Source organism: Brachyhypopomus gauderio, chromosome 1 (assembly GCF_052324685.1).
Source record: "Brachyhypopomus gauderio isolate BG-103 chromosome 1, BGAUD_0.2, whole genome shotgun sequence".
NCBI lineage: Eukaryota > Metazoa > Chordata > Actinopteri > Gymnotiformes > Hypopomidae > Brachyhypopomus > Brachyhypopomus gauderio.
The window spans coordinates 24,335,935-24,363,476 of record NC_135211.1 but is presented as its reverse complement, the minus strand read 5'-3'; the positions used below and the strand labels follow the sequence as shown (position 1 = coordinate 24,363,476).

Sequence of the window (27,542 nt, the reverse complement as noted above, 5' to 3'; positions counted from 1 at the left end):
TTCAATGACAAGGGTTGTATTTCAGCCAGGACATTGAAGAAACAGCCTATTATGCCTAACTGAAGTTCACACACAGGAGCAAGTAATTTGAAGAAACACACGTAAGCTCATTAAATCCAGCTATTCTTTAATCTTTGTGATGCTTGAATAGAGGAATTCTCATACATTTAGTTGCAGGCACCTTACATTAATTGTCATATAAACGTATGACTGTGACTCTAAGAATGAGTTTCTCTACTGAACCTAGACTAGTCTGTAAAGACTGGCCTTTGTGGCAGAACTAACCTTGAGGTGACTTTTGTGTTAGGTGGGGCAGTATCGCGTTTTTTGTAATTACTGGTAAAAACCAGGGACTTTTGGGGGAGGGGTAAGAAACAACAGTTTTTTTGCTCACTCCTCATTGGTCTTTGCTCACTCCTCTTTGGTCTATGCCCACTCCTCATTGGTCTTTGCTCACTCCTCTTTGGTCTATGCCCACTCCTCATTGGTCTTTGCTCACTCCTCATTGGTCTGTCCTTGCAGTCTGGGGCAGAGGGGGGCTCTCCTTGTCTCAAGAGCAGATACAGTATCAGTATTTTCTACTGATACATTACCAAAGATCTGCCTCTCAGGGTGGTTTTATGTTGAAAACCAAAATTATGGCATTGATTACAAATACGGTTTGGAGTTACGCACACACCACTTCTTATAGCACACACATTACAGTGATTCTCAAAATTGGTTCCATATTTTGGTTAAGTCCACATTCCGAAATTAGATATTTGTATCAAATATTTAACTGCTAATTGTAAAATTCTCAGTATTGTAAAATTGAAAAGTAGAATTAAGACTCCAACCCGATCATACACTGAGAGTCTTCATGAGAATAAAAAAAATACCATGTAGTTGTATTATAACATAATGTGACTTCGATATGCATGGTAATATATAAAAAACATTATTAAACCCTTTTTGACAATCAGTGCTGCAAATGTTGCACATCACAATTGCAAATGCAGCTATTGCAATGATGATTTCCAAACACTGCATATGACAGGGCTTTATGGGACGCTTCCACTCACAGCTACACTTCTCTCTTGGTGGAAAATATGTTCCAGTTGTTTATAAAGTCAGATGTGCTTTATGAAGCAGGTTAAGGCCTAATTGCTCTTCTGATCCATCATAAACTATCTCAGCAACAAATTCTATTTACATTTTACTATTGCTTCAATATCCATATTGCAATATTCAAACCATTAACATCTTTTTCCCCATGAAAGGTCTCCCACAAGATGCACCCAACATTCCCTTCTGTCCCTGATACCTGCTGGTCTAAGCGTTTATTAGATCAGTTTGATTTCTGTGATGTTGTTGCCCTGCTCATAGGCCGTGTGATCCACAGCTCTCCAGACGCTCCATCTCAACCGTGTACCTCCTCTTAAATGTCGTCTCCTATTAAGGGGAGAGCATTATATCAACACTTTCTCCAGTCTTTTGCCAACGTTGACTGTCATGAGCAATACTGTCGGCATATACTGTTGGTTTCCTCGGGTGTTGTTTAAAACTTCAACTTAAAGGTGCATCCTCAAACAACCTCTTTTTACTATAGTTGTGGATTCAGTGGAATGCGCAACCGTTGCCATAGAGACAAAGACAGCCAATGTTTATTTTCAGCATAGAATCCCATGGGACAAAGGAAAGGAGACGCTATGAAGGCAAGAGAATCATACAGCCAGCAGACAGAGGGATTACCTCACCAACATCCCAGAGTGTTTTTTAAAGTGAAAACAGCCGTCCACAGTCTCCTCCAGCGCGTTACGTAACCGCTGCCTTTTAGACTGACAGAGTGAGACTTGCAGCTGAAACAGAATTCAGGTCTTAAAGCTAGCGTGTGAAACTGGCAAAAGCGTGAACTGCAAAAAAAAACAACAAATCCCAGAACCAGAGCCAGAGAGCACTGACAAAAGGCGTGTGAAAGGCTTTAACAAAACGCATTCATTTACTGCAACAAAGCCTGCGGCATTACCTTTCTGTCCTAAGTGATTGTTTAAAGGGAAATATTGCCTATGATAACCTAATAACTATGAATAAGGTGTAAAGTGACTAAATTAGCCTTGTATGACAGTTATCCTAATGCCCTTCTCACGCACACACAACTCAGAGGGCAGAGAAAGCCAGCACCTCAGCCATCAGCGTCATATTGTGCAACGACAAAGACACAATGGCATGAGGAATCATAGTCTCTCCTCTCCCAGGACTCAGGGCATCTGTCTGGCACTATGGGGTGTGATGTCAGAAGCTCTGTATGATGGAGCATGGTTTTCAGAGGGCGAGCCTGCTCTGAGTCTCAGAGGGCTTAGGGGCAGGGCTTGCATTTTTAGTGCATGGGCATAAACATCTGAGCAATAACACGTCAATAATCACTTTGAAAAAAGCAGCAGAGAAAAGGAATGTTAATATATTTTGAAGTTTACCAAAAAGAGGTTAAATATGATAAACAGTAGTTTAATGTATTTTAATGTTTCAAACATATTCTGATTAACTCTTGAAAATGTGTTGCATGATTCCATGGAGACCATAAATTGCGTATAACCTGTTTATTAAACCTAAGATATTTTATTATGGTTGAGAGATAGTGCTGTCTAGATGCTTCTCTGCATAGTTGGCTGTGCAATAGGGGAGGGGCTTGTAACCACGGCGCAGGCAGTGGACCGTGATGTAAAAGCAACTGTTGTGTCCAGTTCAGCTTCTGTGGGGGACCCCTCTCCCCTCCCACTGCCAATCACATAAACCCCTTCCTATGGAGAGCATACCTCTCTGAATGATCTACCACATGCCTATACACTTTCCTGGTCTAAGGGAAGAAAGTTACAAAACACACTTTCTGCTATATAGCTGCTAAAAACCTGCATATAATATGAACAAGTTCTCACTTGCAATTGTATTTGTTTTCATACATGTGTAAATTCATTCATGTTGAAGCAGACTGCTTCTGGTTCTTCTGAATATGAATGTGGAGTAATGACACATAAGAACTGATAAGAGTTAATGCGGTAAACAAAGCTTTGTAGCAAATTGAAACTTAAAAACAGCCAGTTCTACTGCTCAAACGGACATACATAGAGATATTAATACTGATGGTAATATTTTAACTCTAAAAGAGGAGGAGCATGCCCACAACTCGCAGTTAGACTATACACAAACAACCCCACATTACGCCCCATCGGTTTCCCAGGGTTGCCTCTGACTGAGGAGGCATAGTCACGCCGTTCAAAGTAAACAGTCTTAATTTAAATGGAAAGCCAATCTCAATGTACTGTAGTGTTTTGGGGTCTGTTTTCAGCTACTTGGAACCCAGTGGGACAAAGTCCAGGAGGAATGGTGAAAGGGAGGTAAAATGGAGACAGGCCCTACCAACACTGAAGGCTAACCTGCCCCTATGATAATACTCACCCCTGGGCAGTCACTCCAAGTCCTCCAACCTCACAACCCAATGTGAGTATGAGCCTATCTTCTCCACTACATCATAGGAGTGCTGTTACAACCACCCAGTGCAGGGATCTATTAATATAAAAGCAACTTGCCTCCATCAACAAGGTTAGCCTTGATAAAATGAGGCCAGTCACCCGAGGTATTACCTCAGGTACCTGCTCCCTTACATAGAATTCTTCAGGAGTTGCACCAACCAAGAGATTTAGTGTAACTGCAAAGAGGGTAATCCAAACACACACATAGAGAGAGAGAGAGAGAGAGAGAGAGAGAGAGAGAGAGAGAGAGAGAGAGAGAGAGAGAGAGAGAGAGAGAGAGAGAGAGAGAGAGAGAGAGAGATTCCTTATTATCTACTCCTGAAGCAATAAGAAGATGTGTTTTTTCAAAAGTGAAGGGTGGGGTGGCCTTGAGAGACAAACCTCAGAAGAAAACCCCAGGCTTTCTCATCCGCCATGTATAATTGGGAGTTCAAACAATACCTCAGTAGCCATGTCGCAGAATGCTTTTAGTGTTCTTAAAACATCTGAATAATCTCACAAATTTAAATTGTATTTCATAGAGCATATCTGTAAATAGCATATTCTTGTCACTATCCAGACATCTCATAAAAATCTTTTCCATTTTGGGGGTCAGGCTGAAATGTTTTGCAGATGTGCTAGGCAATCAAGAAATGGTTCTGCCACTAAAGAGCTGTGCATACACAGACAGAAAGAACAAAATCTCCCACAAGCTGAGTGCTGTCCACAGCTAGCACGACACACTGACTGCACTGTTATGTGTTTATTATTGTAAATGTAACCTATGTGAGAGCTTATTCACAAAGCTATATTCTTATTCTCCTTCCTGCTCACTCTTCTTTGCTGAATAAGTCAGATAATTTCCTGGGTAAGCCAGAAAGGTTTTCCTAATCTGTTTAATGCTTGCCTCTCTCTCTTTTCCACTCACTTTACCATTCTGTGTTGTTGTCTCCATCAGTGTGTGTGTGTGTGTGTGTGTGTGTGTGTGTGTGTGTGTGTGTGTGTGTGTGTGTGTTGGGGGGGGGGGGGGGCACAGCTGCATGCGCCAGACCGTAGCAGTATAGCTCATTGCTAAAGCTCTTTGGAGTCACGATGCAGCCTGTCTGTTCTGACGCTACACTCGGGGACACCCTGCACAGTGACACCAGAACGTCAGTCTCTCCGCCACCTTCTTGTGTTTGCTGGATCTTACTCAGCTCATGAGGGGCGAACACACAACCATAAACTGATGTGTGGGATAGTCCCAGAGCTCCGCCTCCCTTGATCACGGGCAGCAGTTATCTGTTAGGATAATAATAGCATGTGTATTTATATCCTTCCTGGTTTGTGGTGTTCATCATGAAGTCTTATTTCATGTCGGTGAACATTACTACGTGACCTGGTTCCTAAGCTCCTTCCTTGAGTGTTTTGTTATTGTATATGGGTGTTTCAATCAAAGCCTTTCTCTAGATCTCCTTCTGCCTTGACAGGATACACAAACAAATGTTTACATTTACATTTAAAGCATTTGGCAGACACCATTGTGCAGAACAATTCATGGGAGTGTTAAATTCAAATCTACTTATATAACACGTTTTACAACATGCTCTTTACAAATGTTTAAATAAAAACATAACTACAATGCTAGCAAAGACAGGTTAATGTCAGTACATACCTGATGTACTGATGTCCTGATGTACTTAATACCAGTATACACACACACACACACACACACACACACACACACACACACACACACACACACACACACACACACACACACACACTATTTCTGGCTCCCATTGCATGCAGTTAACTGCTCATTTACTCCGAAAGCTTTCAATGGACATCAATTACTTTGATCATTGCCTTATTTATGGTTCATGTAATGGCCTTATGAAATTAGAAAAGGCATTTTAACACAGTAATTGAGATTTTTGGAATCCATACCAGCCGCTTTAACACCCAACCCAAAAAATCCCTGATAAATGGCTTTGAACTTTTTAATATAACTTATAATTTTATAACTTACTTCATAGTGCATCCTCAGTGTATATTAGCAGAGGAAGCTATTCTTGTTACCATGAATGTTTACTAGTCTGGTATGCTTTTAATAATGCCTTTGACAAAGCTCCCTTTCCCTTACCAGAATGGACAGATCTATTTTAGTGGTCATGTATAAGTGGTGCAGCAGTATGAGTATGACACAGCAGGTCTGTGGAGAGACCCTCTCAGGAAGCACTGGGTCTGATGGAGAGGCTAAGTTACGCAGGCTTGTTTCAGACACACATGACTGACTTAAGTGGTAAATGTTGGTGAAGTAAATTCACAGTTAAGTGTATTTTAGTGCGTTACTGAAAACTTCCCAATTCTTCATGACATTTGAATTGTGCTAATCTGTTAATGGCGTATAAACTAGTAGGAGAATCATATAATCAATTCTAAAACGTATAGGTAACCAATGCAAAAACCTAAGTTTATAATACGTGGCAAAATCTGTAGTGATAAATTGCCAGAGTTTGAATTTTAAACCTTTGAATATTTGCTTTAAAAGGTTTCTTGACATCCAGTGTGAAATATCTAATTCAGACAGTTAATTAAGGCATGCAAAGCACTGATGTCATTAGGAACTGCAGAGATTTATAATTGTGTGTCATCTTCATAACTGGAAATGGCCACCACATTTATGGATAATTACTCAGAGAGCTTACTGCTGTCCTGCTCTCTAGATAAGCAAAAAAGGTTTTGGAATAAAATCACTCAACATGGCGCCATTGCGGCTGGGCTGATGATGGTCAGCCCTGCATCCAGCGATCCAGCACTCATGAGTGTGGCTAACACACCTGTGTCTCGCTGGGGACAGCTGCAGGGGTGTGTGTGCAATCAAGCGTCTGGTGGTTGTTCATTACAAGCATGAAAATCAAGAATTGGTATGAAACAGAGTAAAGGAACAGCACTTCAAAATGTCAAAATCAAACTTAATTTCACTGTGAATTCTGTGACATAGTATTAGTAGCTCTGATATGTATTAGAACAGCGAAAATACTTTCATTGGTCAGGGGTCCACACACATGACAATTAATTGGTCACACATCCAGAGTATATCAAACACAGTTTAAGGTAATTATATCAATCAATTAATAACTTTACACATCTGAATCAATCTCAGGTTCTGCCACACTTCAGTTGGGCCTGGTACATGCTGGTCTATCAGGAGCAGAGAAAGAGTGAGGCAGATATCGGCCTCTTTGGGCAGGTCGTCTCCTGGGACAACCCTGAGCTAAGCCGCCTAGAGGAGGATTAGAGGAGTCTCACACATTACTCTGCATTTGAGCTGCTTGGGCTGGTACCTGTTTAACTCCAGGCCAGTGGGGGCTATACCCACAGATGAATACCCATCAGAGTGCCTTCTGGAGTTTGCTTTATAAACTGTGCATAATATATTTAGAAAAATGTCTTTTGTGGATAGATAAACTCAGCTTAGATATAAATAGAAATGCTAAATATAAAGCAACACTATATTTTGCCTTTACAAGTCTGTAGCCCTACTAGAGCAACTATATACCACTGCTGTTCAGAACAGTCATGTGATGTATAGGCATTCTCACTGTGTGGAGCTAAATAAAGACATTATTATGTCTAGTCTCTAAAATAATCACAAGAGTTTGGACATTATTAAGATATGCAACCAGATTTTTAAATGGATATTTTCAACATATTCTATATCTGTATATTTGCAAAACAGAAAGTGTCTTTATAAGGCTTTTATTACTGATTATTTGATTAATCCAACCTATATTGCCTAAAGGTTTGAACTCTATAGTATGAACATTGTAGTTGGTTTTTTGGTTATTGGAGGAACAGTTTGGCCCATTTCTCTCTTGTCTGGCTCCTCTCTCTGGTGATTCTCCTCCTGATTTATATTCCCTTACTCTTCTACATGATCACACTGTACTCAACCTCACCACGTCCAACATCCAGCTCTTCCTCAGAAGCCAGTGTCCTGCTCCACTCTCACTCTTAATCATTGGTCTGTTGTTCCTGAGCCTGTCAGTACTATCGATCATTCTGGAACTGACTCAGCCACTAGCCGCGCACCACCTTGCTACAACTGCACAAAGTCTCGGCTTGCACAGCAAACTTTTGCGGGTTCCGCTGCCCTGGAACGTCAGCTACATGGTTAGCACTATCTCAGCCCTGGATCCATTGTCGTCTAAATCTCGCTCACAGTGGTCCATGGCAAAGTTTCAAGGAGTGCCTCAAGACAGGGTTATCCCCTTCAGCCCAGCCATAACGCCGTTCATCTGTCTCCCCACTCTTCTTCTTCTACACACAGCCCATTCTATCCCTGCCCTCGCAGCCCTCCCTCCATCCCATATACGATCTTCATCCTCCTTCTTCATCCTCCTTTTCCTTCATCTATCCCCGGGCCCCTCCCCAGCTGTCCGCATCCTCCCTGGCCACAACTCCATGCCTGCACCCCATTTGATCCCCATTTATTCATCTGGTTTGCATAAGATCAACAACTATCTAGCATGGACCTTGAGGTGAACGTAACCATGGCCGGTTTCTATACAACCACCAACCACCAGTGAACATCTCCACCTACTAGACAGACCTACAACTGTACAGATGCATTTTGGTGGTGCATTCATGCTAGAATCCTCTGTAGGTCTATAGGAACACCTAATTAGCCACAGTCAACTTAGAATAGTGCCAAAAACCTTTCCCTGTGCAGAGAGGTTTGAACTCCAGCCCAAAATTCAGTCTACGTCTCCACCCATCCCAAAGCTGTATCTTCACCTGTTTTTTAAAAAGTTACAGGCCTCACCTGCACTCAGAATGTACCTCTGCGCCGTCACTGGGCAAAAGGGTCCATCATATCTTCAACCTTTAGAAAAGGTTAGCTGCCTCATCCCTGATTTTCTAATGAAACTCATATGGGGTACGTCCATACCCATGGTGGGTGTTCTCACCAATACTCTCACTGCCATGGAGTCAGCTGCAGTTCCTTCTGGTGCTTTAAAAGCACTGTTTTAGTAATAGGAAATTCAACTCACAGCTTCCTCAGTGTTCATCCAACTTCTTTAGCATGTTCCTTCATGTTCCTTCACTCTTAATTCAGACTGGCTTTTGTGTATGTGACCCAAAAAGAAACCCACTATTCGATCAGCTCAGTCTATTGAGAGCAGCCAGAAGAAGGAACCATTAATACTTATGCAGGTAGCATTTAAACACAATTATATGGGCTCAGAGTGCTCTGTATAACTGCTTCTGTAGGTCTGATCAAAGATGTGCTGCATTGGGCAAGGTGAATCACAGCTATTGCCCAAAGGTTGGAACTCAGGCTAAAACTATTTAAAATAGCAATGGCAGCATCTGTGAGCCCACTGTGGAGTTGTTTTCCTCTCGATGTAAGACCAATTTCTTAGAGACCTCAATTTCCAATATCTGCCGTTCCACAAGGACGTATTTCAGTGTACCTGAGTGGACCGGGCTGCCTGGTGGATTTCATTAACACTGCACAAAAACATGACTAACACACAAATCCTGCCTCATCACATTAAAGTCCCTACATTAAACAAACTGCATGTACTGAATCCCAAGACAGTGCTTGTGTGTGGATAGAGAGCTATGATGGGGACAGAGATGTGGATAAATCACTGCAAAGCAGCAATTCCAGACAGGGCCTTTATAACCTCCTTTATAACCTCCAGCTATTTTCTCAAGTGCTTAACAGTTCTGAGCCCAGTGTTCCTTGTTGTTTCCTGATGCTCATCAGCAGTCTAACAGGAAAATTCAGCATAGCTCGAAATTCTCAATTTGTTGAGCAATTAAAGATACTGCTTCAGTGAACTGTTCAAAGTTATTCCTGTTTAGAGAAAACTATGACATCTGGGTGTGGGTATATATTATATATTGTTTCTTTGGAAACTGTACTTTGCAATTTTTTATGTCCTCCTTTCTCCTTTGTGTGTGTGTGTGTGTGTGTGTGTGTGTGTGTGTGTGTGTGTGTGTGTGTGTGTGTGTGTATATATATATATATATATATATATATATATATATATATATATATATATATATATATACAGAATTACAGAAAGGATCAGATTTTCAGATATACCACTGAAAGGAGTAACTGATAGGATTGGTTTCCAGGTGAATAGTGATTATTTTGTGTTTCCATGCCTCTGTTTTGCTGCTCACCAGGCCTGACAGCCTGACAGACGTGATTCTTGAGTGCTCACATAAGTGAAGAAATTGTTTTATTAAAGCCCTGGATCCCAGGTGGCCAAGGGTATCCTCACTATCATATCTAAACCTGCACCACCATACAGATGAAGAGGGATAACTCTCATCTCTCTGCAAAAGTGTATTAATAACATTGAAAACAGTGGAAATAAACTTGTGTTTTGGGAATGAGGGAACGGTTTAGTGTATATTTGAAATGGTCTCAATTCAGCTGCATAACTGCTAAATCAAACAGATAAAAACACCAATGTTTAGCAGTACCAGAGGGTACAAGAGCACTTCAAAAAAGTAACAAAAAACCAAAACCATTATATTTTGACTTAAAAGAATGCCTCACAATAACATATCTATACTCACTTCAGGTTTTGGTGTGTAACAGTGTGGGTGGCACTGAAGTGTGGGTAGTCAAACCTCTATCACTCAGCAAATTCATTATTATCTGTTCTTTTACGGTATTTTTCATCATAAAACAGATTCATAGACACTTCTAGCCTTAGACATTATGCACATATAATTAGGGATTCATTTCAGAAGAGGTTTGTGTGCTCAATTAAACAAAATTAACCATGGCAATTATCTTTCCATTTGTGGGGTTTATTACAATGTAGTCTATATAATGGTCATAGGTGCTCTCTGGAATCTCACAACGTTACAGTTCTCCTCAGGGCTACAAACAACTTATAATAAGCTAAATCTACTAATAAAACAATACATTTACATTTACATTTACATTTACATTTATGGCATTTAGCAGACGCTCTTATCCAGAGCGACTTACAAAAGTGCTATGTAGTTGCTTGGAATCTCCAAGGTAGAATAGATAGTCCTGAACACAAGGTACTCTAAGCTGGAAAAACCACTAGACGAAAGTCAAATGATACCTAACAATTATACCTGAATATACACATCCCCTGAGGAAAAAGACAGTAAACAATTCCTATAACCCAATTATGCACAATACCTGAGGAAAGAGACGATAAAGTACAATAGACAAAGCATAATTATGCAAAGTGCACTTGAAAGAGGTGGGTCTTCAGTCGGCGTCTGAAGACAGCAAGTGACTCCGATGTTCGGACACATAAGGGAAGTTCATTCCACAATACAATAATAATATTCCACAATCATTCCACAATACAATAATAATATAACATTAGGAATTTACTGTTCATCCAGTATTCATTTTTAAGCCACTACCTATTCAAATAAGGCTATATTTCAACGGGATTTTGTACGTTTGGGAGGTATTTACAACAATAACAGCGGCGAAACCGCTGCGCTGTTTGATGTGTCAACAACCTGACGTCGTAAGCAGATGAGTGAGTGGCGTCGCCAACACCTGCGCTCATAACCCCCAACACCACGACCTTTGTGTCACAACACCTGCGCTCATAACCCCCCCAACACCGCGACCTTCGCGTCACAACACCTGCGCTCATAATCCCCCAACACCGCGACCTTCGTCTGCCCAGGTTACTCACCACAATGTCATTCGGCCAACGCCGGAAGTTGGTGATATCCTATATGATTTCTAGTAACCAGCGTATTCATTGGGAACGACCTTATCGTCCCTCTAACAATTAATTTTTATTATGAATATAGATTGACAGCCTACAGTGCACGGAGACTATTCGCTGTGTATGTACACAGTAAAGTAGACCAAAAGGTGACATAATTATAGTCCAGATTGAGCGTTGGCAAGAAAGAGGGGAAAGTAGGCACTTGATGCACGCGCAACAATGTTTGAAATGAAAGTTGCCACAAATTATTTTGTAGAAAACTTTCATCCATTTGCACAAACACATACTGATTAGTTAGTGATTATCTACAGTCAAGCTCGTTTTTAACATATAAACAGCGTTATGTAGGTAGACATCTACTAGCGGCGTTTATGCTGCCTCCATATAGGCATTACGGATTTGCCGAAACGGTGTTACAATGCACGTTACTAGGAAACATGAATTAGCCTGAATTCAAACTCACAACATCAAAATGAATATAAAGTTAAATCATTTAATCAATTTGGTTAAAGATGTGGTTAACACAGAAAGGATGCACGAGCTGAACAAAATGATGAAAGAGACACAACCGTATTGTATCCCCGTTAAGGTGAACGTAAAGGTTATAACTATTTTAGCATCCAATATTGTTTTTACACAACGGCCGAAAGCATTCACTTTTATGTCACATTTCAATTATCGCAATTTTCATCTTCCTTGAACACTGCATATTGTTCCGTTGTAGTTGTATGTTGATTCTGACTTACCTCCAAGTCCGTAAAAACGTAGGCAACTTAAGGCAAATCCTTGATAAATGATCAAGAGGAGGCGGATTGCGGGGACGGTGGAGCGCACGTTGTCGCTGCCACTACGTCTGTGTTTTGATGTCATTCATTCAGGGCGGTACCATCCTGCTCACTCGTCACGCGCGTGGCGACAGGCTGACGCACCTACGCAACACGCCTCCCGGTGCGTTCTATCGCCCCCACGAGGTTATGTCTCAACCGTTGCGTTTGGAAGCCCTTTCCCACTATATACGTACATATATACTACTGCTGGAAAGTTTGAGAGCGCAAAATGTTAAATGTTCGTTATGTTAAAGATGCACACACGCCAATATGGCTTGTCCCTCTACACGTACAAAAGGGTGGGCGTTATTTCAATCCCCATGTCACGCACAAAGCTCCATGATCAGATGGAGAACTTTGATGACACCACGCGCTGAAAGCAGACTTGTTTATTCTGTACAACAGCATGTCAACGCATTTTCACGAGGAGGCTTCCAGATAATTAGAGGGAAAAAAAACGCCAAGCGCAATCCTGAGAAAAGGTAAGGCTCGGAAGTCTCAGTGTATCTACCAGTCTTAGTAAAGACCCACAAGAGCGCATCATGTTTTGACGAGAGCAAGAAACCAACACGGTCTTTTGTTATTCAAGTGGGATTTGGGATTAACATACTGTCCGCCAAATGTGGCATAGAGTATTTGTAAACAACCTGTACGTGCCTTTGGTGTCCACGGCAGCCCATTACCCTGATCAAGTTCTGTTACACACGGGCCTATGGAGTGTGTGATCGACAAGTCAATTCCGCTACTGCTGTAGTTCTTCGACACGAAGCTGAGGTCTCTGGCCAGGGATCTGGGATTCCTGCATTAATACACATCTCTGAGCTCCTCGTAATAGAGCGAGTGATGCTTTAGAGCAGGGTTATAAAACTGCACACTCGCTGTTCTATAGAAGTGACAAAAAGCATTAATAATTACAACAATAAATTAATATAAAAAACATTGATCTCGTGAATGATTAAATATGAACAAGAAATTTAACTGTATCTGGGTGTTTACGCAATAAATTATGGAGACAAAAAGAACATTAACCCCAAAGATGAATGCAGCATTGGAACCAGAAAAACAACCAGTTTGATACCATCCACATACATTTCTGAGAAAGTCTGGATATGTAATGGCTAAAAACTAAATTCTGTCAATATGTACAAACTGTCACCATTATATTGCTAAACATAAATGACCACATTCCTAATGTGAGATATCTAATAATCTCCACCATGTACATCATATTAGTGCCTCATTATCTTAATGGATCCTACCATCAGTTAAGAAATGGGATTTATGGGGATTTCCAAGATATAATAAATGACAAAAACACTAAAAGGTGGCATAGGAACCTTTGCAAGAATAAAGTGTGGAAGTTACACTGAACATAGGCCTGGTTCAAGTACAACGCAATACATATCTGAATGGTTTTTGATCCCTTAATAATTAATTATATCTTATTAATTACCAATGCACTTTATGGTGTTTGACCATTGGTAAGAGTAACCATTCTTTGATAGGAAAAGTGCATAAATATTTCAAGTTTCCATTCTCCAGTTTATGAGTGTTAGAACACGGTCGGTCTCTTGCAGTCCCCCACCCCACCCAATTTGCTGTCTCTCTTGTTATGATCCCAGTCTTTGGTCTATGGCCTGGACCGGGCTGATGTTCTTTGAGAAGGCTGATGTGCTCTCTGTCGCCCTCATGTGGCACAGGCGACGGCAATCTGCTGCATTTTGCCCAGGTCTCCCAGCAGTTGCTTGATGCTGTGTTTGAGCTCAGGCAGCCTGGACAGCGGCTCTGGGGGTTCCAGTTCTCCTGAGTAGTCCAGCCAGCTCTCTAAGACTTAAGTGAAAACACAAAACATGTGGCATAATGACCAATAAACACAGAGTATGTACACAGATAGTGAATAAGATAATGCTTCACTATATCATAAAAAAACAGGAATATTAACAAATGGAACTGGTCCAAGCAGAATAGTACACTAATGAAAAACCTCAGCCATGCAAGTATAGAGAATAATTTTAAACAGAAGAATGATATAGATGTGTAAGATGTGTAGTTGGATATGAATAGAGCCAACCATCCAGCTCCCTCTCGATGGAGTCCATCCTGTGCATGACCTCGTCCTGTACGCACTCAATGTGTTCCAGCAAGTTGATTCGCTGCTGCTGTCGAGAGCCGCCCATTAGCTCCTCCCCCCCATCCTGCATGCACACGTTGGGTTGGATTTCGGCAGCGTGGTGTGAGGTTAGACAGGGTTGGTTGGTCCCAAGTTAAACATTAAAAACTTATCAAGATGTCTTAAAAGGTTTTGATCATCAACATGTGATTTATTTTATATACCATTCAACAGGTGAGAAATGAGGAAACGATTGGGCGCTATGGTAACTACTTTCACCCCTCACCTTACTGCCTCGAAACTGCAAAGGATGGGGTTCCTCGCCGTTGTGTTGCTCGTAGTGCAGAAAGTTCTGCGAGCCTCGTGGGCTGTCTCCTGGCTCTGAGCCTCGTGGGCTGTCCTCTGGCTCAGAGCCGCCTCCCATCTCAGCCTCCAGACTCCGCCCAAGCACCGTGTAGCACGCCCGTGGCTTCTGGTAGCAGTGTTCGCTACTTATGTAGTTGTGGAAGGACGAAGATGAGGACGAAGACGAGGATGCCTCTCGGTGGAGCCACTTGGTGGCGGACCTTGATCTGTGCAGACCTTCATCAGAAGATGATGATGATGGCGAGTGGGTGGTGCTGGGCGCCATGGTGAAGACGCGCCTCGCTCTGCCTCCCACCTGCTGCCACGGGGAGTTCCACAGCTTCAGGTCTGGGTGGGCCTCGTTCCTTGTAGGGTGCGATGGCAAAGGAGGGGGAACTTTTACTTAAGAACATCACATGGCGTAGTTTAATCTCGCCATGCTCCTGAATTGCACATATGGAGAACCATGCCTGGAAGGCCACTCACTGCAGGATGTTGATTTTGAGCTGCAGGCTGTTGAGGACCTCCAGCACGTGATGGACGTCTCCAAGCAGCTGGTGCGTGGCAACTATCTTCCTGGCATTCTGATGGGAGTAGTTCTCCTCCAGGAAAGAAAACCCAAACATACGGCCGCTGTTCAGCCAGTCCTGATCACACCAGTAGCGCAGACTCAGCCTTTGGCCTGCACGTGCGCACACACACACACACACACACACACACACACACACACACACACACACACACACACACACACATACACACGGAGAAATGAAATGATAGCAGCAAAATAAACACATTGGTAATCTCTTGTCCCAAAGGTGATTCCTAATTCTCTTCCAGAAAATCCCTATTCCTAGATTTTGGAAATCCTGGAAAAGATGCTAAGATGATAAGTAAACTGCCTCTTTTCCCACAGATTTTAGGCTCCATATCTCACCTGAGGGCTCTCGGCAGATAAAGCAGGCGTACGCGTCTGGCGTGGTGTCCACCAGCAGACCCATACATGCACGATGCTGCCAGCACAGACACACCTCACACTGCAGAACACCAACGAGAACAGTTACCAGACAGCTTCAGCTCATCTGCTTCAGTGCAGGAAACAGCATCAGGATGTTGTAGGCACAGAGACAATAAGCAAAGAGTAAACAGACAATATGGAGTGTTCTGCCTGCCTACAATTGGGTCTTTTGCCATTTTGTCCCTAGCCAACTTCCTACATCTAACTAACTGAAACATGGTGGTTTTGTTATTCACAAATATGAAATAGCTTGGTAGAATCAGACTCAATCTACATAGAACAAATAAGGAATGACCAAAAACGATTCACATTTATAACTGATGGAAAAAAAAAAAAAAAAGATGTGCACCTGAATCATAAAGTCATTTTCTTCTGCCACCTCACACACACAGCGTACTGTTTCCTGGGCAACTGTTGCTGAGTCAACTGAACCACAGCTGAGGGGTGTGGTTGTGAGGTCTACATCCATTCCAGTTTCATCATCACTCCATCCATAACTGTCAGATGACCAATCAGATACGCTGGCCTCATCTGGAAACAGTGACAACAAAACAATTTGCAGTACGATTATCTTATTGTCATATGATAGGGTGTCTACTGTCAAATATGAATGAAGTTCAACACCATTCCAAAGATTCGGGAATACATTTGTGACAGCACACCCCTTCTACTGTGGAAAGGGATGATGAATGAGTCTAACAGGTAAATGAGTGTAACAAGTTAAAGAGTGTAACAGATGAACGAGTGTAACACGGACAAAGAGTTCAAGCCACCATGGATGCTTCTCAAAGCACAAAAGCAGGAACAGATCAAGCCAACTAAAGATACGCACCGTCCGTCTGCATGTGCTGGGCCTGCCCACGGCCACGGCTGTGCTGGAACGCCTCGGCCGGGTGCGCGTGGGAGGGGACGGGTTTGGGGGACAGGGACAATTTGGACTGAGGCCCAAATACCGAGATGTCAATGTTCTCCTCGCTGCCTGTATTACAGCAACAAGAGGAGAACGAGAGGAGATGCAGGACAGAAATCGTTACGACATGTAAACAGCTGCCGTGGACGGAGCGCGCCGTGTGGATCACGCTGCTTCTAGGGAACTGTTAGATGGTACACCCGATGTCGGTGTGAAGTCGGTGTGCCGGCCAAAAATAGCGGCGTGCAACCAAGCCGAAACCAAGGAGAAATGGAACGGGCCGGTGTGGACACGTCCGTCTTGAGCTACCTGATTTAGACTTCTTCTTCTTCTTTTTCTTCAGCTTAATGCGTAGGAAAGCCCTTGACTTCTTTTCTTTAGACCTGTCCCGATCCTTCACACACACTGGGAAAGACAGAATATCGGTGTCATAATGCAATCACGAAACAAGACAGAGAGAACGTGAGGAACGGTTTAGACCACTGGGCGGTTCTCCCATAGGCTTGTGTTCTACCTCTTTGATTATCCTACTTCAATATACACTTCCTGTCTGTTGTGAATACACCTGCAATCTCTGTCTGTTATGAATACACTGGTCATCTGTGACCTACCCGTTTCCACAGCACTTTTCCTATCTTTGTCCACTACCCCACGGTTCCTGTCCTGCTGTTTCTCTCTGCTCTTCTCCTTCGGCAAGGCTTGCAGCTGATGCATGCTGACTGCAGGGGGCGCCAACGTCTGCTTCCTTTCTGCCATCTGAGCCACGCTCCAGCCCTCCGCCCTGGGAGGCGGTGCAGAGAGGGCGTCTCCATGAGCAGCCGCGTCTGTGACGGACAAACACCCACACAGGAGGCGATGAACCACAGCAGCCGTCTCACACGCCTCATAACGCCTCATAACGCCACGACTGCAGCTTCCAAAAACCAGCCATGAGCATGAACTTGGAGTAACGACCTATAACAATACAGCGCATGAAAACGGTACCCAATCCCAGGTGCTCACGCAGGGAGAGTGTCATGGAGCGTCTGCGTTTGGAACTCTGCCAGCTGGTGGGGGGGGTCTGTTTGTTCGCCGCCCGGGTGTGAACGCCCCCAGACGCGCCCGGGGCCTCGGTTGGCGGCCACTCGTCTCCGTGGTAGTACTTCATGTGGTAGTGCAGGAGTTTGGCCTTGCGGAAGGATTTGCTGCAGCCGGGGATGTTGCATTTGAAGGGGTTGTGGTCCAGGTTGATGGAGAGAACAGGGGGCGGTTGGTTTTTAATCACTCTGTATACTGAGACCCACCAGAGACACAAACATGGAGAGATCATCCATCAGAGAGACGAGCAAGACGCCAGACGCAAAAGCATCAGGTGAACTGTATTTGATTTAATGTGGTTAATAAATCGCTTTTCAAAACTTCTGTACTTTAAAACTTGAAAATGCATGTGGGTGTATACTCACGAGGCTCTCTGCTAAAGCGCTTAGGATTGTGGAAGCCTTGCTTTCTTGCAGCTGTAATACAAATACATGGAACAAATAGTGAACTAGTGCTCAAGTATGGTGGGGAAATACATAGATTACAACATTATACATTTAAGTGCATATGTTAACAAGCTTACGCTTTGCAGGGGGCGACGGTAAATGTTTGGAGGCCTCTGATTGGCCCTCAGTCCTTAGCGCAGCAGTGCCATTGGAGGACTGTGCTTGTGTAGAAGGTATGGGATCACACTCTAGGCCATTTTCAGAAAGTGTTTGTTTGGACATTTCAGATGACAGCCTGGACTCACCATGTTCACATTTGTCTGGAAGAATTGATCAAAAACAGATTTGCCATTGTCTCCACTACAGTATAACGGATCAACACAAAGCACAAAGTGTATAAACAGGCCAACCTGAAAATGTTTCCGTTTTGATCTTTTTAAATGACATGTCGCTCTGTCCGACCAAACATCTTCTCTTACCTAGGAAGAGGACAAAACAAAAATCTTTCTTTCGTGGCCGCGTTAACATTCTGTCTCTCAAGTCTTCTACACAAGCTCATCTCTAGCTGCAGTGCCTGCTGCATCTGAGGTTAAGATCACATGAACATGCCTCCACCTGAGAGTCCTTGAGCTGTTCTGCTCTGCAGAGGCCCGTTCTCCTCCTCCTTTTGTTCTGGAAGCTCCGTCTCAGGTTCTCCATTCTCCGTCCCGTCGTCCAGAGCCGAACATGTGCCGCGCTCCACGCCTGCTCTGCCATCTCCGCCCTCTTCCCTGTGCACAGACGTCTTCGCAAATGACTTGCTGTAATTGTGCTGTCCCATGTGTCCAGCCGGGCACTCTCCACGCTCCGGTCCGTCTCCCTCTGGCATGCCGACGCGGTCCGCTTTGCACGCTCCAGCCCTGTCCTGCCCGGGAGCCTTCTCCCTCTTCCCCTGCGCCCGTTCATCGGTGGAGTCAGAGTCACTCTCACTCTCCGGGCCGCAGTCATGCTGGGAGCCTGGCTTGGACTTGTGGGACACTCCTTCCTGTTGCCTCGAGTGCTTCTTGGTCATTTTAAACGGGTTCTTCTCTCCATTTCTGTCAAATGTCTGAGATTTCTGCCTGACCCTCTACACACAACAAAAAAGTAAATGTATGTATATATAGTACACACACAACATGCGTCTATAGCACACATACACGCCATGTGTCTATGGTACATACATGCCATGTGTCAGCAGTCAGTGACACATGTTAGAATATTCACCTCTTTGATGAAAGGCTTTACATGCATCCCTTTGACTGTCTGGATGAAACCATCATAAAACTTCACTGTGTACGAGGCTGTGGAAATACATCCAAATGCATCTTATTCAGACAGAGAAATTGTTCAATCACGTGAATTAATGGCTTACTGTCTAATGAATACATTAAGAAAAGTACAACAACCCCAGAAAAACAGCTCACCATCTTTATGCACCGCCAACACTTTAGCAGGATAGAACCGACAGTCTGACCAGCTAGCAAGAACTTTCTCATTTACATGAAATCCCTAAAAACATAGACAAATCACATGAACAAAGGTTTAAACATCTCAATAGAAGTGCACCATTTATCAAATATATGAACAGAGAGAACAGTGCAGGATAAACCAAATGCATCAGATGTGCAAACCAGTGAGGTGAGATGATTGACTAACGGGGAGAGAGCAGCCGTCCTGCAGACGTTCCCTCCTCAGCTGAACCCTCTCCACAGGTCTGAGGTAGGGGCTCGCCCAGTCAAACCACTCATCATAGCGATGGCTCCACTGACGATAGTGGATAAGCACCTTCTCATCCTCGTAGTCAATCTTCTCAATGTTTGCGGCATACCTGGGGGAAGAGACATCATGCGACAACAAAATTAGGGATTAAGGATGAGGGTACAGGGCAGTGGGGAGATCGAGGATGAGGGTACAGGGCAGTGGGGAGATCGAGGATGAGGGTACAGGGCAGTGGGGAGATCGAGGATGAGGGTACAGGGCAGTGGGGAGATCGAGGATGAGGGTACAGGGCAGTGGGGAGATCGAGGATGAGGGTACAGGGCAGTGGGGAGATCGAGGATGAGGGTACAGGGCAGTGGGGAGATCGAGGATGAGGGTACAGGGCAGTGGGGAGATCGAGGATGAGGGTACAGGGCAGTGGGGAGATCGAGGATGAGTGAAATGGAACTCACCAGTTTTTGAGGCTGTCGCATGCTTCTACAGCTGCACCCACCTCAAATGTAATCCCTCGTCTGTTAGGGGGAGTCTTACTCATGCTGTTACTCTAGGACAAATATCAAATGCCGTGATTTAAAAAGAAAAAGAAAACTTGTAGGGTGCCTTAGATAAAGTGAGGCCCTCAGTTTGATTTTACCAAAGCTAAGCCTCCTAAATTGCGGCAGTTAATACTTTAATGCTTGCGTGTTATTCACAGTTGCTTGGAAAAAACAAGCATGTGAAGCATCATCTTCCTTCCACAACATCAAACTTTGTAGAACTGATTTTCTGAGTAGAACTGATTTAGAAGTGAATTTCATCAGCACCAATTCATCCATAAATGATAAATGAAGCCAGTAAAAAACAGACCTTAACAGAGATGACAAACATACAGGTCGTGACATTACGGACTTATAGAATATGGAAACAACGCCAAAGCACGACCTCTTAACAACAATCTTATTTGCACACTTCTGCAGTTCAAATGGAGATTTGAAAGCCACGTGCGTTCCCGGACTACGTCCCATATCCATGACAATGGAAACAATGGCGGAACACAAATATTCTCAGCCTCACATTGCACTATCGCTGTCTAGTGTTCTTATTTAAACACGTGTGCTGCATGGCAGCAGGTGTGATGTTTTTGCGTTCACTGCAGTTAAGCTCTACTTGTATATATCAGCGTAATCGATCTAATACGAAGCACTTTCTATTCTGCATGTTGTAGTGGATTTCAAAGTAGGTTCGCCAGGCGTGTCAGTGACGCACACACCGGCACTCGCCACTTTGTTTACGAGCTGGTAACATCAAATCTGTGTCACCAGCAGGTAAAGACCGATGGACCTACTCACAAATGAGATGTAACCAGTGCAAAGACAAAGGCGCAATATTGAATGGCCCCGTGCAGGCCAGTCGTCATTATAGTAAACAGATCCAGACAATAACTTCCTCCAACTGACCCCAATCCTGCGACATAAATAAGAATCCTAAACACCAACTATTACCAAATCTGTACTCTAGATAGGCCAAGATCGATGAATACGACCATTATTATTTTTTTATAAGTTACGTTTTAATGAAATTAGTGTGGCAATTCGCAGGCGTGATGGAAAGATCTCCAAGACTGCATGCAGAAAAAATATATTTGCAGGTAAAATTCCACCCGCATGATATTGTGATCCCTATTTTTAAATGCTCTCATAGTTACCTTGCGACTGTGTTCCATATTTCAATTACTAACACTCGCAGCAGAGAGGGGTTATCTGTTCAATGTACGTCCGTGGTGTCGGCTACGCACGCAGTTATTTTCCAATGTGTTGAAGACAAGACTACCGGTATGAGTGGGATCTACACTGCGCATGCGCGCTCCCCCACCCATTCACATGTGATGTGAACTGCAGAGCAGTTGGGTAGTTTCATTAGAACTCATTTAAAATTGTACTGAATTTCAGCTCAATTCTGTGATCGATGTTTTTCATGATCGATTTTAGCGGTTTATTTTTGCTGTTACATTTAAATTTACACTGATGTCATATCTCAAGCAGATCTTATCATTAGCTACATTTTCAGTTTAACATCAATGCCATTGTAGACGTTTTCCTGTATGTGTGAAGACATTTCCTCTCAGTTGACACTCATCCCAGTGTGAACCAACAGTTCTCATGTTCTGATTCTGTTGTTTACTGTGAGAGTGTAAATATAATATGTTCTTCCTAATCATTTGCATTTTGGGGATGTTGAATTCAGATGGTAACTTCAGCTTTAGCATTAGTGGTTACCTTTACAGCCAACGGTCACATTTTTCTTTTACATTACAATATCGAAATAATTCAAGATAAATACTGTCAGAATTTAAAAACTTTTAATTGTTGTCATTCCATTAAGACACACCAAAATGCATACAGACGAACAGCTGTTTGGCCTACATTTAAATCATACATGTGCAGGTAACATTTGAATTCATTAGAATTAAAAAAGAGAAAATATTAGTTTTTTTCTATTATTGGAACACTACTAATAATAACACAGTATCATTTAAAGTCAGGAAAATATGCACTAATATTTACATGCTTTATTTACACAAAATAAACCACAATGGATAACACTTCAATTATCATAAAATCATTAAAAACTTCATTTATACAGCTGTAGCTGGACACTTCATAAATGTCTTTTTCACTGAAAACAAAGAGTGAATGAGTAATACTCCTGTAATGCTGATTCAATGCCATGTCTAACAATGGTAAAGCAATGGCTAATTATCTCTCTTCAATTCACAAGTTCACAGAAAATTCTTTAAGATATCATATACAGATGCAACACGCAACCTGGAAGCCATGAGTACTGAGAGTACCCAGAGTGGTAAAGATTACGTCACACACCCCAGAACAGTTAAGATTACGTTACACACCCCAAAACAGTTAAGATTATGTCATAGCTCAACAGATCTTTCTGATTGTCAGTTCAGTGCTGAGTGTCAAAGTTAATGCCTGTTTCTAGGGCTTCAAAACATTCCATAAAAGAGTGCAGTAGAAAATGCTTGTTGCTTAAAATAATATCTAATATTACATCATACGAACCTGTAATATCAAAAGTTTTACTAATCTAATGAAACGTAGTCTTTACTGTTCACTTCTTAGCCATCTTTAATGCAATAACAGATCATTAGTAAACAATAACAGTTGACATTCTATTTGTTCTGTACACAGTAACAAATTATCTCATTCTTTCTTTAAACCACTTTCCAGAGTAAAACATGAATAATGTCTAAGTCATCCACTCTTCACACGGGCTTTAAAAATACTTTTAACACATGAAATTTAGATCTGAACTTTCACTTTCTTGCTGTGGTATTTGTTGTTTTTCTGTACTACGCGCTGGGATCTGGACAGATATCATCAGCGAGGTGCTGGCCTAGGTGTGCAGCTGGACAGACAGCATTTAACACGACAGAACCAGCTTCCCCTGGCGCACGCGCTGCTGGGTTTTCGCCAGGGCAACCGAGTCATACAACATCCCTTACATCACTGGGGACAGGACATACATCACAACACATTTGACATTCAGCAAGAATGGCTTTGGGTGCCAAGGGCGTCCGTGCGTATGGGCCGGCTGCGTATTGGCCGTAGGGGGCGAGGAAGCGCTACACGATGCCCTCGATGAAGCTGGTGTCCAGGTGCACGATGAGCATGCGCAGGAAGGCCATCTCTTTGCGCGTGTTCTCGAATATGACACGCGGGTCGTCCGACTGGCACCGCAGGCAGTTGGGCGCCATCACCATAGCCAGGTTGTTCACGTCCATCTTGGTGACGGACACGTTGGACGGCTGAGCAAACACCTGAGAACAAGTTAAAGAGCACTTCATGAAGAGCGACACATTTAAGGGGCGTGCAGCTTACATAAAGTTGAACTGACAGAAAGGTATTCCGTGTGTAATGTGTTCCATTTCTATCCTGTGTGAAACTGAGAGTATGTGTGTATGTGTGTGTGTATATATATATATATATATATATATATATATATATATATGTATGTATGTGTGTGTGTGTGTGTGTGTGTGTGTGTGTGTGTGTGAGGGAGAGAGAGAGAGAGAGATTGTGATCATTACCTGAAGGAAGTGGATGAAGTAGCAGAGCACAAGTCTGTTAAGGTCCGGTAAAGACTGGACTACACTGATGGCCGCAACAGGATCATCACAGTTGCTCACACACTGCTTATAAAAACCCATTGGGATCAGGGGGTCTTCCAGCTCCCGGTACCATAGCTTCATTAGAGAGGCTGCAGGACACAAACAGCACTGAACGTTCAGGTCACATACAGCATTGAACGTTCAGGTCACATACTGCACTGAACATTCAGAAAAGGTTAAAGAATTTGGAAGAGTCACAGAAGAACTAAAATATAATAAAGCACTGAATAAATTATCTTCATACCAAATAACCTAAAACAGATGTGTTCAGTTTTCGTCTGTTACTACACTTGACTAATAAATAAAAATAAAAATAAATATAAATTGAAAAATAAATAAATAAAGACTCACCAGGAACGTTGGGATCAGAAAGGTTTTCTGGAATCCTCCACTGATCCACCTGTAACTTCAGGGCATTGACTTCATCAATATCTCCAGGAACCCTGAAGAAGAATGACTTTGTGTTATATTTTGAAGTCCACTAGAGGGAGCCAGCATACACAATTTGTTTCTACGGCCAAACCAGCCTCAATATTTAAAAAGGGGACGTAACTAATGCAAGATGTTATATTTGTTGCAAACTACAGTTTATATTATTAGATAAACTGATAACTCATTTACAGTCAACAGCATATCCTCTTTAAAATGCAAGAAGAAAAGTTTACAAGATTTATGTGTGTGGGAGGCCATGATTCTTAAAGAATGAGCTTGTGACCGTTCTTACCTGAATATGCCCTCTGTCTGCGCCCCACCCAGGGCCAGGACGTACTGGGAGAGCTGTACCTGCACCCAGGGCAGCTTCCGGTCTGGGAAGAGCTCGCTCTGCCTCTCCATCACCTCCTCCAGAGAGCTGCCGAACAGTGACGGCGTGATGATGGCTCTCCTGCTGTGGTCCACCTCCTCCAGGGTGGGCTTGCACAGACCCTGCGTATGACACAGAGGCCGTTACAACACCGATCACCGGCTTCACCATCTCCTCCTCTCCACATCTCCAATACGCCCACAGATGTGCTTACTCAAGTACCTCAGAGCAACAAAGTTTGGTGGTCTTGAACCGTATTTTTTCTGCTTCAAACTACATATATAAATATATATAAATAAATGATAATTGATAATTAGAGATTAAAATAATTTCAAGTAATTATAAAAATAAGCATCTATGAGTAATTAATAGTAATATGGGAAAATGTCATGACTAATATGATTGCCACAAAATGTCCCAGTGTGGTCTCAGACGTAGGCCTCACCTTCTTGCCCCCGGTCACAGCCACTTTCTGGAGTTTGCGGTAGCAGTACTTGGCATACGTGCTGATGGGGAGACCTGTCGCCAAAGAATGAGGAACCTGTTGTTAAAAAGCAGCTGAAGGCGCAAACGTCTGCCGTACTCAAAGAGGGGCCTGCGAAATCTCACAAGCACAGATCTGTAACTGGAGCAGCCCAACCTGCTCTGCAAGGTCTTACGCAAGCACAGTTCAGGGGAGCAACCACTTTACCCCAGTTCTAGAATGCCGGGAGGACGGTCAGCGGTTGTTTGACCATGTTGTTATGGCAGTGTCACTTGTGACATGCCAGCGTTGTCAAAGGTGAGTGATTTAGCTTAAGTCAAACAAAAGCATGACGAGTTAAGTGTGGCAACATGCCCTGTGATCAGTGACACGCAAACATGAGAACCAGATGTAAAAAACGGAGAGGGATTCTTCTACATTTCACAAACACTTTGTCTGATCCCCATACATAACAAGTAGAGGCCATGCCTCTGGGAGTGACAACTTTAAAATACATTGGACGAGTATTCACATTAGATAATGGATAATCAAAGCCAAACAACTCAGATATTGTCTGCAGGCAAATATCATATGATGCCACCTTCAGCAATGCAATGATAATTTTATGCCACCTTCAGCAATGCAAAAATGATCACACCCTTCCCCTAAATGCCTCCGTATTTCAGACGGAGCATTTTAAAACACTTTCTACAAGTGTCCTGCGCTCTCTGTAGGAGCTTATAATATGGAGCTACATAACTGTACAGTTCAGATCATGGGGGTCCTTTTCTAGTGCATGGACTGCTTTCTGTGGGAATCTGAAATAAATGGGCCAGATGGCAAAAGCTTGTGCTAGGATGAAAAGGACCCTTTCAGAAATGTTTCCCAAAACCTAACGCCCCCAGATTTATGACATACAGGTGACACACGCATGCTGACAACCCCTCGTTAATCTCTCAGAGCCAGACTGTAATTAAATCTAATTAGAGAGACTGTACCATACTCCAGTCCTTGATCTTTGAGAGCAATAATGTTTTCCCAAATCCATGAACCTTAACCATCCCTTTCAAGGGAATTCACACACAGATTGCATTGCATTCCTCTACCGTGGTTCGGTTTTGCCTTTTTGAAGGGTCACGTTCATGACTAACTGCTGGTGGTATAATTCTGAACACACAGCCTGACTTCATTACACAAAAAGCAACAATAAATGCTTTGGAAGTTCAAGGAAATCAACAATCATTTAAAAGGAAGAGTGGACCACAAATGAGACCACACAGATCCTTAAACAGTCAGCCAACTGTCAGCGGAGGACACAAGCTTCAGTTTTACAACAGCCTCATCACCTCCACCTCTCCGTTCCCCCTACGAGCCCTCAGAAAGAGCAGCTGTGCCCAGTCCATTCTCAATATTAATGATAAAAAGACAGGGACATTTTCCGGCATTTTCCTAACTTAGTGACCACGCATGATTCTCATCAGAACATACCTTTTCTTAGCCACTGTACTAACGCTACACAGGATTCATTCGTCTTGTTTCTGTTTGAAACATAGCCTCTCCTCTTCTGCTCACAAACGCAGCGTGTCTTCAAGGTCACGGGTCTCCTCTCCACATCTGCCCCATTGCTCATACTTGACACGCCAGCTCCTAGCATTTCACACAGGCATTCTCCACTGTCTGTATGAGCCATGTCCTAACCTCGCAGTGGTTCAGAGGACTGTGCCTCTTAAAAGCCGACTTGACAATGCAGAATTACTCAGGAGGTGTAGGCTGTCAGTAATGCCAGTTAGTCACATGTCATGTGTAGGCTTGGGTTTAGCTTGGAGAGGCACATGTGAGACGACCATTGTGGTCAGTGCCTGAGGAGCAGTGTGGGTCGCACATTGATGAGGCCATCACTGCTGAGCGTTCTGGCTATATAAACCACGCCAAAGCTGCACGATATCCCAACACTGTGCTCACAAATGAACGTCTGGCATTGGGGACAGCCATATGGGGTAATTACCAAAGGTGTTATGGACTTACAAATGGTCAAACAAAAGTCTGTGTGGGTTAATGACAAGCACTCAATGTACCTCAGAGGCTGTGTGCACCACCACTGTTCTCCACTCAAATATATATATATGTCTTATAAACACACAAATCAGATAAAAGTAAAAGTTCCTTCAGAAGAAGGTTCCTGTCAGAAAATATTTCTGAAACAGATTGGCCACACTGAGTGCGATCTGCAGAGAGAAACAGAGAGATGCTTCCAAACCCACCATCTTCCTCTTCTGTGTTCTGCTTCCTCTTCTTTCTGGACTTTGAGTTCTTCTTCTTGAAGTCCTGTTGGTCCAGTATGAACTGAGTAACTGAACACAAATGAACAGCATTAATCAAAGGAAGAGTGGGCTCCTGTCCAAACACTGGACACTGACCACAGCTCAAACAATAACGCACAACCTTACATAATAAAAACGGTAACAG

General features: G+C 43.1%; 3 protein-coding genes across 10 annotated transcripts in view; all 3 read right to left on the bottom strand.

Annotated features, from left to right (window-relative positions):
• Positions 1–12,120, bottom strand: part of ndrg3a (ndrg family member 3a) — a 31,369-nt gene extending 19,249 nt beyond the window's left edge. For both annotated transcript variants that reach the window (XM_077004517.1, XM_077004527.1), the window contains exon 1: positions 11,980–12,120. The gene's annotated coding sequence lies outside the window, so the exon portion shown is untranslated. The remainder of the gene's footprint in view (positions 1–11,979) is intronic.
• A 146-nt stretch (positions 12,121–12,266) lies between these two features.
• phf20a (PHD finger protein 20, a) lies at positions 12,267–21,487 on the bottom strand. Of its 4 annotated transcripts, none has more exons than XM_077004466.1 (19): positions 21,331–21,487; positions 20,099–20,190; positions 19,584–19,755; positions 19,352–19,436; positions 19,152–19,228; positions 18,516–19,014; positions 18,317–18,385; positions 18,044–18,226; positions 17,886–17,936; positions 17,428–17,715; positions 17,055–17,267; positions 16,753–16,848; positions 16,366–16,512; positions 15,883–16,064; positions 15,453–15,552; positions 15,002–15,197; positions 14,457–14,880; positions 14,132–14,255; positions 12,267–13,890 (listed from the first exon to the last, which is right to left on the bottom strand). In XM_077004466.1, exons 1-19 carry the CDS (start codon positions 21,346–21,348, stop codon positions 13,748–13,750), a joined length of 3,159 nt encoding a protein of 1,052 aa, XP_076860581.1. In that variant the 5' UTR covers positions 21,349–21,487; the 3' UTR covers positions 12,267–13,747. The 4 variants fall into 4 exon arrangements, with proteins under 4 accessions (XP_076860581.1, XP_076860594.1, XP_076860586.1 ...); XM_077004479.1 differs by having other exon boundaries at positions 17,446–17,715; XM_077004471.1 differs by having other exon boundaries at positions 18,522–19,014.
• A 486-nt stretch (positions 21,488–21,973) lies between these two features.
• The window catches only part of arhgap46a (Rho GTPase activating protein 46a), a 28,095-nt gene continuing 22,526 nt past the window's right edge, over positions 21,974–27,542 (bottom strand). For all 4 annotated transcript variants that reach the window (XM_077004459.1, XM_077004456.1, XM_077004458.1 and 1 more), the window contains 6 exons: positions 27,338–27,427; positions 25,059–25,132; positions 24,536–24,735; positions 24,163–24,254; positions 23,731–23,900; positions 21,974–23,460 (listed from right to left, as the gene is read on the bottom strand). In XM_077004459.1, coding sequence (XP_076860574.1) covers positions 23,266–23,460; positions 23,731–23,900; positions 24,163–24,254; positions 24,536–24,735; positions 25,059–25,132; positions 27,338–27,427 — 821 coding nt within the window. In that variant the 3' untranslated portion in view covers positions 21,974–23,265. The remainder of the gene's footprint in view (positions 23,461–23,730; positions 23,901–24,162; positions 24,255–24,535; positions 24,736–25,058; positions 25,133–27,337; positions 27,428–27,542) is intronic.